This window comes from Austrofundulus limnaeus, unplaced genomic scaffold, assembly GCF_001266775.1.
Source record: "Austrofundulus limnaeus strain Quisiro unplaced genomic scaffold, Austrofundulus_limnaeus-1.0 Scaffold361, whole genome shotgun sequence".
Lineage (NCBI taxonomy): Eukaryota > Metazoa > Chordata > Actinopteri > Cyprinodontiformes > Rivulidae > Austrofundulus > Austrofundulus limnaeus.
Window position 1 is genome coordinate 158,395 of NW_013952763.1, and position 11,841 is coordinate 170,235.

The 11,841-nt window shown below is 38.3% G+C and overlaps 1 protein-coding gene across 1 annotated transcript in view; it reads right to left on the reverse strand.

The window, feature by feature from the left end:
- xpo6 (exportin 6) overlaps positions 1–11,841 on the reverse strand; it is a gene marked incomplete at its 5' end in the record, with an annotated part of 19,559 nt that overhangs the window by 5,231 nt on the left and 2,487 nt on the right. The window contains 16 exon segments of the mRNA XM_014023249.1: positions 177–291; positions 643–798; positions 911–1,100; positions 1,277–1,426; positions 5,041–5,185; positions 5,591–5,683; positions 5,830–5,989; positions 6,071–6,140; positions 7,957–8,049; positions 8,230–8,338; positions 8,426–8,535; positions 8,636–8,762; positions 9,766–10,288; positions 10,435–10,512; positions 10,628–10,787; positions 11,511–11,708. Coding sequence (XP_013878703.1) covers positions 177–291; positions 643–798; positions 911–1,100; positions 1,277–1,426; positions 5,041–5,185; positions 5,591–5,683; positions 5,830–5,989; positions 6,071–6,140; positions 7,957–8,049; positions 8,230–8,338; positions 8,426–8,535; positions 8,636–8,762; positions 9,766–10,288; positions 10,435–10,512; positions 10,628–10,787; positions 11,511–11,708 — 2,477 coding nt within the window.

Genomic DNA, 11,841 nt, shown 5'->3' on the forward strand with positions numbered 1-11,841 from the left:
ACTCTGCATCCGGCACTGCCTTCCTGCAAAATACTGGCTGCCAGCTGTTCCCTGAGGAGAGTCAAAATGACAATATATGAAGATACTTTACTATACTATACTATACTATACTATACTATACTATACTATACTATACTATACTTAGCAATAAAAAAGTTAAAATGTAATATTTTTACCTTGTGAACATGCTGAGGAAAGTGTGGATTATTTGTGCCGTAAAGGCAACACCCATCTGAACCCGCAACGCTTGAAACAGTGTTAAAAAGAAGGCCAACATCTCATCCGTCACATCTGAGACACAGAAGTGATAATTAGAAATCAGTCACGTTTTTTCACATTATCTTACTCATAATTAATCATTATGTAACGAGTRTATCTGACAAAACATGTCTTCAATTAAAGTAATTTAACATAAGCATGAAGAGAATCTGACGAGTGTAAAGAAACAGAGAAACAGACTAGTGATATTTAAATAAAAACCACCACATMGAAGTAAAATGAGTAGAAATCGGTTAAAATGTTATGCAGATCCTGGTGAGAGGGAGGAGAAATGTCTACCAGTACATTAAGCAGAGTTTTTGTTTAGTTTCCAATAACAGAGCTAAACAGACTTGACTCGACATGACTGCTCGACCGACTGACCTGGCTGCTGAATAAAAACTGGGAACAGGCTGAGCGACACTTGAACAGACTCCTGCAGGCTTTGGTAACAGATCTGTCGAGATTTGGTGGATTCGCTCGAAATGCTGTCGACAATATCTCTGAGTACAGGCAGGGTTTGTTGTATCACTGCTTTCACTGGAACAAAAGAGCAACGTTGGGAGAACACGGTTAAGGGAGGACTAGGAATAACTGGGAAAGAAAAGCAGGTGATATGCTTTAATGACACAAATAAAAAGGAAATCCTGACCATTATCCAGACTGGGCTGGCGTGGCGTAATATTCACAGTCTCTCTTAAAATGCGATATTGTCGCGTGAGTGCAGCCAGCAGGTTGGCGTGGCTGCTGGAGCGGGTTTGCCATTGCTGCTCGCTCTCTGGTAAATTTGGCCATGGGAGCAAGAGCATGTTGGATAAAGCCCTACATACAAGAATATGGGCCTGTGTGAAACACAAACGAGAAAGTTATTAAAATTACTGAGCAAKTACTAAAAATATATCATTAATGGTGGAACAAAAAATGCATTTTTTTCCAAAAGGTTATCTATTATTATAAATGCAAAAATATACAAACCAGCAATTAAGTACAAAAATAAATAAATAAGACCAATATTTACCTCCTGGGGAAGCCGGTGGGTGTGATTCTCTGTGGTAATCAGGTTAAAGATGTTCTGAACAGCTGATAAAGTGACCAAAAACACAGGCCTCACTGTAGATGTTATGGAAACCATCAGATGGCACGCCGACAGCAGCAACTTCTCTGGTACCTGGGAATTTAGGTATAAAATTAAAATTATCTCTTAGCTGTCATTGCTTAAATTAGAGCACCACTCAAAGAGCTAACAACAGCTGAAACTGTGTAACTCTTCTCTGACACTGCTGTTGAACTGTTCTGAGAGTTAATAAAAAACAAAAATGTACAGTGACAAATATGTTACTCATCTCTACAGGGGCTTGTCTGACAATTGCTAATTCATGTTACAACTCACTAAGAAAATGTATGGGCTACCTGCAGAAATATATAATAAAAAACATTTTTTACCAGAGTTAAAATTACCAGAAAGTGGAGGGGGAAAATCTGTAAACAGGAGTTGGAGTTTTCAAACACTGTAACAATTTCTTCATTTAACTTCCTCCTTAAACTAATGTTGCAACAACAAAGCTCTTATTACTTAACTGATCAAGTAAAAAAGGGCTCATATAGAGTATTTGACATAAATAGTGCCAAAATTAAATTGTTCTATGAAAATTTTGTATTTTATTTTGAAAAGATTATTGCAGTTMGGGCCAGTGAACCATAAAAACGTTTGCTTGCATCAATCTTACATAAACCTAGCATAAAACTAAGTAATTTGTGTTTGGTAGATAATTTCTTTGTTGTAACACTGCTTCTTGCCAATAAATGTTATACATCTAGACAGCCTGATAATTTATTTTTTAAATGGTGCCACATTTGTAAGGAACATGCATTTGTGGGATGAGCAGTAAAGCTGAGTATGAGGGTTGTGCACATGAAAAATATACCAAATCTTCTCTGCCAAATTTGATTGGTTTTGATACTTGTTTTGAGCTTATGGAACCCCCAGGTGCTGCCAATCAAGTGCCTGATATAATATTATTGCCAAGAAGCATTGTTACAACAAAGAAATAATCTACCAAACACAAATGTCATTACTTTTTGTGCAAGTATATTTACATAACTTCCATATAYTGTGCATGATTGTGATTAATTATCTAGTCATTATGTTCACTGATGTGATTTTGTGATATGGTGTTGGTCTAAGATGGGTGTTTAAATGCATGTAATATTACCAGTTGAACGTCTTCTGGTTTCCTCGTTTCTCTTCAGTTTTTTTTTTTGGCTAGCTAATAAAAAATTCTGTGGTTAAATGGTCATAATGAGCCAACATGGTTTGATGTTATTTTGATTAGTCAATCACTTGCACTGATGGCATTCAAACCAAAACACAACAATGACTTTAAATTATGTTAAGGCTAGGCATGGGTCGGATACCAGTTTCACCGTATACTGGGATATGAAAAAGCCACGGTTTCAAAACCACTAAAATATTTTGTCATACAGTTCCTATGGTATAAGTGTTTTTTGTTTATTTTTTCCTCCGGTCTGTGCAGCTGCAGACTTTTCCCCACAACCCCTCCCTTGTGCACCCCCACAGAGCTGGCTGCAGTGTTGTGTGAAGGCTGAAGGGAGTTCCCCAAACTCTTTCCCTGTCTAAAAGAATAAAGCCAGCTATATGAAAATACTTCGGATGCGGTAAAAAGATGGAACGGCAACATCTTGTGGACATCCATCATGATATTGCAGCACCAGGTAAAGTTTATGCTATCTTGAAATTAACGAGCTAACTTTAGTATCAGATGAATGAAACGGTTGGTTTTCACCTGTGGCATATTGTGCCAGTCACAACTTGTCTGCAAAATTGTTTCATTGTATGGATTGTGTATTTGATAAGTTTTAGGTAAAAGGCGATAAAATTAAATGTCTCCGTAGCTTTAGCTGAGCAGCTCTTAAGCTGAACATGTTTCATAAACACATGTTCATAGTGTGATTTCTGTTTCTGTGTGTGTGTTATTATATAATCTTTACTTCAAACACTCCTTTGAAATTTAAAACACAAAACCACCAATGTGATACATTACTTTAATAAAAAGACTTGTTGTGCAGTATAAACTGATTTGTCTAAACTAATAAAGCAGTAGCAAAGCAGTTATCCTATTAGATGTAAACTTTATCAGGATAACTTAATTACATTAGGTGCTAAAAGTCATAAGTATAAATGTGCACAGGTAAATGAAATTTCAGCATAACAYCTCTGATCTAAAAACAGCTTCCAAAAGATAATTAAAGTTGAATATGATAATAGAAAAGTTATTTTCTTGTTTTGTTTTTAAAGAGGAACTTACCCCAAAATCAACTTTTTTTGCAGATAAACTGTCTGAATTGTGCCYTACCTTTCTATTTATGASTAAAATTCAACATTTTGGGCTAAAACTGTTTAAATGCACAATACTGTGTCTAAAAACGTCTTTGGGTTCAACTATGGCTACTACATTTGAAATTCGTTATTCGTTCAAAAAGTACCATATGATGTTGCTGGTACTGTGTGACGTCTCACAGCAGTGTTCAATATAAAAGCCTCTCTGAAGAGACATGACCTGTAGAGATTCAGGAGTTAGCCATAGCATTGTTGATCGTATCTGTGGTAGAAGCWGCCTTCTCCTCACCCACAGTGAAAACATGGAGTCTATCAGTCATAAAACAAACTGAATTAACTTACACATCCTCTTTGTGCTTAAGATTTTTTCAAACTGTGGTTGCTGTCACGTGGTTTAGATCAGGCCAAAACACACACACACACACGCACACACGCACGCACACACGCACACACGCACACACACACACTAACGCACACACACGGCCCCACAGCTGCTATTACTATTATTATTGTTGTTGTTATCATCATCATATATCATTTCCACAGCTTAATGTGTTCAGCAAAGAATAAAAGTGGAGAGTTGAAGCTCAGCGTCTCGCTACGCCGTACGTCCTGTAACTAAAGGCAAACGAGAACAAGTGTGTGTCACGGGAGCGGACACCTGCGGGCAGTGGGAGTGGAGAAAAAGACAGCGCAGCGGGGCAGTGATTGACAGCTGAATGTCCGCGATCAGTTCGTCATTGTGAAAATTTAACAAGCAGCTCCTGTCGAACCGGATCCGAACTTCAGTCAAACAAAATTTTTATTTTTATTTTGTCAGGCTGTCGGGGCCACTCCAGCTCCGCTGTCCGGGGCTGGAGTGGTCTGGGTCGAACAGAGACCAGCTGAGGCTGCGGTAAAGAGCTTCGTGTCCTGAATGATCCAGGGAGACAACATAAGTCAGTCCCAGACTGAGCTGACTTGTTCATTTTAAATGAAATATGTCATGAATTATTGTGTAGGTCATGAAACTTTACTTTTTACAAAACATAATTTGTTTAGAATAATCAGAAATATTAGCTTGTCAAATTAAGCTGTCACGTTCTCTCGTCCTGACCCCCCCCCCCACACACACACACACACACACACTTTAGGCGGTGTCCTCTTCTCGCCTGCAATGCCCACCGTAGGCATTTTTTAAATTTTGCTTTGAGGCAGAGTTACCCTTTCACTTTAAAGACCAATTTTGAAATAAAACGTTTTAGAGCTATAATCACAATACCGTGATATTTTTGCTCAAGGTTATCATACCATCCCAGTACAGTGGACATATCAAGGATTTCTTGACATTGTATTGACAAATATGTCCACACATGAAATACTGTACTTTGGACAATATGGAGTTCTATTATTAAACAAGAAAGACTGAATTTGAGGCAAACTACCTTGGTTGTAATGAGTGGACTACTGGCATCTACGGCAGACGTGATGAGGTTGATGAACTGGCTCTGGTTCTGACTGTGGACTTCACTGTAGAACTGTGCGAGCCAGTGAGAGTAGGCTTGTAAAGCAGCGAGGGCCTGCGCATGTCTGTAACAAGCAAAAACACACAGTTGAACATGCAAATTAACACAACGTACATGATAAATTATTGTTCAGTGTTTTGATTCATTTAGGAGGGCTGTTAACTTTAATATGCTGACATCTTTGATCAGCTTTAAGTCCTAACAGCTGATCCGATAGGACCTGATAAAACATGTCCTGTCCATTCTGAAACTTTATTATGTAAAACATGAAGTTGCTCGGAATGGGAAGCAACGACACCCACGCCCTGTGAACTGCTGGGGTGGCTTTTACTCGTGATCTGCAACGTTTCATTTTACATGAACATTTTAGCTACTTACACTCACTTCCACTCAGTTTTTGTGAAGTGCTGCAGTGTTTTGTCAAATAAACTGACTGGATTAAATTTTCCTTTGAACATGTGATACTCACACGTCGATGAGGTCAGGCTTTAAAACAGAAGGCACAGCTGTCTCCAGGTCATAAAGGCTGGTCTGAGAGCCATAGCAAGTCACTTCAACCAGCCTTGAGGAAGAAACAAATGCACATTATGGTACACATGCTAAACAACAACCACTTCACACCACAGAAAAAACCTGAAATCATCACAGAAATTAAATCTAGACATTATTTAATAATAACGTCTTTTTTTTGTGAAGGAGAATGCCGACCTCTCCACCATGGCCAGTGCGTCAGTGAAACGTGCAGCGAAAACCTCTCCAATGAAATGTTCAGCCAAGCGTCCGACAGCTTGAAGCAGCGAACTGAGGTCCCTGAGAGAACAGTGAAGGCGACGGCAGTCATTCTCTGCTGTGATATTCAGCCTTCGACCTACAGAGGAAGAAAAAAAAAACATTATGAGGAATCTCACATTAATTCTAAAGCCTGATCAATGTTTCAAACATGACTTACTGGAGCTGGTTGTGACTACAAACTGCCGCAAACCCAAGTATACATCCAAATTTTCCTGAAGGACTGGAAACTGAGACACAGAGGACAAGAATAAAGATTAAACTGTAAAACACTGGGAACTGGTTCCAACATGTATTCATTTCTTGTCATGATAGAGATGCATCAAAAACAGAACAGTTAAAACATAAACAATGCTTTAAAGACAATAAACAGGTAATTATGAAGAGGTGTGTTTTTTTGGGAGGAAGTGGTTGGAAAAGGAACTAAATTTAGGTCGTATTCACACCGTCGTATTTGGTCCGCTTGTTTGGTCCGGACCAAAAGTGGACTTTACTTTTTTCATTTGGTGCGGTTTGCATTCACATTGTGCTTTTTTGCAAAYGAACTATAACTTGTAAACAAAGCCACGAGTGTGACGATCATTGCTCCCACTGGACAGAAAGAACGGGGGTGGGACTGAGTGCAGAGACCCAGAAAAAAACATGGAAGTCCTGCATGCTGCRGTTCTGATGTGCATATTTTTGCTGATAGTACAACTGCAATAGCATTTAAAATGTCAAAAGCAGCTAATTTAATGGTGGTTTCGCAATGATATTCTTATTTTGGAGCGACGTCAGTAAATGTGTCCMRCAACCCAAAGGASACGAGGTGCTCTGCGTGTTCTGACCCACTACATGCTGCCAGCAGAGCTGCTAAGCAGGAGACGAAGAATCAGGTATGWTTTCAGTTTATTTAGCTCAGCAACGGTGGCCTGTGAAGTCCAAAAAGGCGCATGTTTAATGCAGTTAGTYCGGTTTGGGTCCGGTCTGTATTCACACCAGAMGCGAACTGAAGCGAACCGCAYCAGAGTTCGTTTGGAAGCGGACCGAGACCACCTCAAAAAGCGGGTCTCGGCCCGGTTAAATATTTTCACACCTGCACAAAAGGTCYGGACCAACGCTGGAAACGAACTCTGGTCYGTTAAAAGYGGACCAAATGTGYCAGGTGTGAATAYGACYTTAGTTGAGAGGCTGAACATAAACAAAAATGGAACAAAATGACAGATTTTCATACATTTCAACAGTGAGACAAYGAATAATTGAGAAGAAATACAAAATTAAAAGTAGTTTTCAGTCAAATTTTGAAGAGAATTTGTCCAGTTTGTTCTATGTAATACAAAATATAATTTTCTTGTAAATTTTCTGATGAAACTCCCCCATTTGTTGTTCATCACATTTCACTATGAAGACATGACAGATCTGTAAAACTAGAAAGCTTCACTGCCGAGAGGTGTACTTTAATAAACAAAATGCCATCAATTTAAAAATAAATAACTAAAATATTACATTTGTTTGGTCATGCTGTATTAACAACKATTTAAGGTGTTGCAAAAAGATAACCATGAGGGTAAATTTCAACATGAAGAGGAACATCTCGYCTGTTTTACATTTTATTTTGCACTTTAAATAAGATGGCCTAAGGGTATTTTACAAATGAGGATTTTTGCTTTGCTGCAGCCAATTTAACTAGAATTTATATTTTAATTATTATTTTTCTTTCTTGTTGCTAGTATGAGCTCTGAGGCAACCCCTGCAGAAGAGCAGCTGAAAGAACAACTTTCTTGCTGCGGACTGAAGTAAACGTATACTTTACTCATTATACATTTTTTAGTAAAACAGAGAAATGAATTTCAYTGTTGTGGTTCAGTTAATGAATACACAATAAAGAAGGTAGTGCACATTTTTATTCCTCTCTGAAGCGGTTCAGTGTAATCATTAGCTACACACATTGTTTGATATGAAACCAGGAAACAGAGTTTTTGAGCAGCCAGTCATTCACATCRCAGCTATTTCCTTATTACTGATCAAACTTCATGATGAGCTTACAAAATGTCCACTGTGTCTTACCAGAGTGGAGAATGCATGGGATGGGAGAAGCTCCATCACCTTGGCAACCACYTCCAGACTCTGACGTAGGTACCTTTGCCACTCAGTCTGTTGCTATAGTTACCAAATGGAGGAGAACATTCAGACTTTAAGGTAAAGGATAGATGTGTCGAAGTTAGCATGGCAATATAATGGCAAACTTTAAATTTTAAAAAGGCATCACTGCTACAGGGTGAATATTTCACAAGAGAAAAAGACAATTAGTGAAATATCTTTTTGGTAAAATGTTCTTACATCATCATCCAGAGTCTCATCATCCAGCTCCTCCAACTGGGCCTGATTGTATCTGAACTGTACGCGATTCAGAACTTCCCTTAAAAGAAGAACTAAGGCATCTTTGTACCTGAAAAGTCACATAATGCTTTAACGGCAGCAATTTCAACCAAACCAACATTAAATAAACATGACAGCAAAGTTTCTGTACACTTACCTGTTAAGTACACTTTCTCTGTCTGCGAGCCTGCTTTTAATTTTAGTTGTTAGAAAATCCAAAAACACGCTCCAAATGTCCAAACAAGCAAAGTACCCCTCATGGGTGGGCTGGAAATTTAACAGCAAGAAGAATTACATAAATATTAATGAACAACTTGTTCAAAAACAAAACAAACGGAACAAAAAAGACTGACAAAATCATCATTACCTGGTTGAAGGTGTATTTGAAAAGCAGACCAAGAAACTCTACGATGGGAAACTGGGGGCTCGACTCGATCCTTCTCAAGTGAACACTGACAAACAGGCGCAGAAAATCTGTAAACTTTTCCAGGTAACTGTGGAATTAAAAAGGAAATATTGAAACAAAATTTAACACATGACGTCAGGAGCTGCTGTACGGTCTGAGCTGCTCCATGTTATGTTGATCATTTTAAAGCAAACAGGAAATGGTCAGTTAGCTTAACCACATGTTTAAAGTGTCTGGAAAGGTGCTTAACCAGACTTAATGCTCACAATATGCTTTATGACTCATTTTCTCGACAGTTACGTGCTTTGAAAAAAAAAGTAAAGAAAATAAATTTGGTGTTTGCTTATATGCTGGGAAACAGAAATCAAACATTGTGATCTGAGCAACTGAACCATCAAAGCTGCACAAATGTTTCATGAAGTATTAAGTTAAAGCTTAACTCRTAACAAACCGTCACAAAGACAAAAAAATAAAAAATGTTGAAGTGAAGTCAAAAAAGCTATTTTTCTCACTAATAAAGTAGACCAATAATAATATGTCATGTACAAAAAATTAGACTACAGATCAACATAAAAATGCAGGATCATTGTGTACATTTAAGAACATTTAAGAAAATGATAAAAGTTGGATTGTTAAAGAAATACAAAACAGTATAATGTGTATCTACATAAACTGTTGTTCTAGAGGGATTAGATGTTCTTTTCTTTTGTTTCGTTAATAAAAGATTTTTTGTTATATGAACTTGTTCTTGGGAAAAAAGGGGCAGATATAAGATTTTTTTTCTTCACTTTGCTGCCTTTCATTTAATTTTATTTGTGATTTTGATATACATATATTTTTTCTCTTTTTATATTTTTCTTTTTATTGTATGTAAAATTATTTGTTTTGTTTTAATGAAATGAATAAAGAATTGAATTGAACATGGCTGTAGAAAGCTGACAAAGAATGGCGTTGACTATTAGGAAATGTAGCATATGTAGTATAATTTAAGAGTTCTGAAACTAAACATAATGATTTCACCAGTATAAACACATAATTCGACCTTTAAATACTTTCATTTTCACGAACACTATATGTGAACTGAGAAATACCTCTCATCAAGTTCCTGTAAGCGGCTCTTGACTGTGTGAGCATTGTTCTCTCGCGTCAACCTTTGCAAAAGGAAAAATGTTTGCTGGAACATTCGCAGCAGATACTCCTCAAAGTCCATTGGCACGCAGTTCTTTGACACCAGTTCGTTGACACAGGTCATCGCGAGCACACCGAGCCGAGCGCGATCTGCCTTGTTGACCTCGCCCTGCTGGTCGTTCGCCCTCTCTCCGTTGGCTGTCGGCAACGTTACGGAATTGAGCTGTCCTTTAGACGTGGAGGAGGAGATCAAAGGTCCTGTCTTGGCTTTAGTCCGCAGGTCACAACCAAAACGTGCAAAGTGAAAAATGGATGCCAGCAGGGTGGGTGTGATGTTAGTGGACAGAGGGATCCAGCTGAACAGGTGAGCTAAACACTCTAAAACAAGACAGCAGAGCTGATGACTCTCATTGTCCAGCGCTGCCATGGGTTGACAAAGCAGCTTTGAATATTGGCTGCCTTGAAACAAACTGCCTAGCAACTCCACTGAAAAAAACAAAAACAAAAGGTTGGTGGTGTTAAAACACAAGCTGCTTGAAAAAACATCAACATTAACCAAATATAGCCAAGTAATATCTGTTAATTGTCTTTATTAGCTATAATTCTCCTAACATAAATGACAATGCCCTTACTACTTTCCCTTGAGGTGGGTGATGGAGGCGGCGTAGACGCTATGACACTGTGCTTGTCCCAGTATGTCTCTAAAATGCCTGAAAGATTTAAATAAAAAAGGAAAACATGTTGCCATTACATTTTAGTAGCTGCCTTCAAAGTTTGTTCGCATTAGCAAAATAAGTTGTGCAAACTCCTAAAAATGAATTTTACCAGTCAACAATCCAAGCACTGTCGGGACTTGCTCCAACAGCAGTTTACGCAGCTCGTCTTTCCTGGCAACGCTGAGGTCTTCTCGCGGACATGCTAGCTCCTCGGATGTGGTTTTCAACATGACCAATCCCAGAGGAGCAAGGGTTGGGGTCTGGATCAGCTGTAGGAGGGAGTGATAACCAACTCAATACAAGTCCTTCTAAACAGTTTTAGCCATTTTCCTGCTTTGCATTGTGGTTACAAAATGTCTCAGATACCCCAGGAGTGACACAAGAACACTGCAGACATCTTGAGGAATATTCGAGCATGTTCTCCAGTAAAATGTCTAGAATTTAATTGATTTAATCATTTACTTAACAGGCGCATTGCACAATACATTTATTTAACAAAGCAGAGATAGCTACCATCTAATTTCCATCCTTTGTCCCTGAGCAGAAAACATTACTGAGCGACTCACATTGAATAATTAATAGTTAATAAGTGCATTTCTGGTTGGCAGAAAGTCATAAAGTGCATGATGTGTGAACATGATTCTTATCCCTATGATAATCTAAACAGTGTTATAAGATTTATAACATTTTACCAAACCTGAAGAATTACAATAAAACAGTTGTAAACACCAGTACTTGGTGGTGGTGGTGGTGGTGGATAAAAGTATCTGCTATTGCTTACTCAAAACTTCTTGTAGAGTGCAACCACTTAAAAAGCAGCATCAGTCGAGTCAACACGTTTGGTTCAGCAGAAGCTGTGGTTTTGTAGGCTTTGTCAAAAGCAGCTTGTTCTCAAGACAGCTCATGTGACACATGTGACCCAACATTCAGCAGACAATCACCAACAATTCAAACTACCACTAAACACATGTAAAATATATCCTGGAGCTTACCTGGAGGGTGTTTGTGAAGAAGTCGTGGTAGAACATAGGCCAGTCTTGGCGCCCGATGTCTACAATGACTTTACAGAGTTTGTTGCGGATAAAATAGGGCACAGATTTGTGCTGAGCAAGTAGGAGTTTTGGCAGACAGCTACGTATCTCCATCTTGTCTTGTGAAGCTAAACCGATCCATATTTTGTTCACCAGATTCTGAAGGAAGAAAAAAAAAAAAACACCATTACTTTTCACAATTGTTTTTGAAGGAGGCTACATATTTATACCCAGCAGCCCTCATTGATCTGCTCTGTAATTAATCTAAATATAATATACCTAAACACTATAT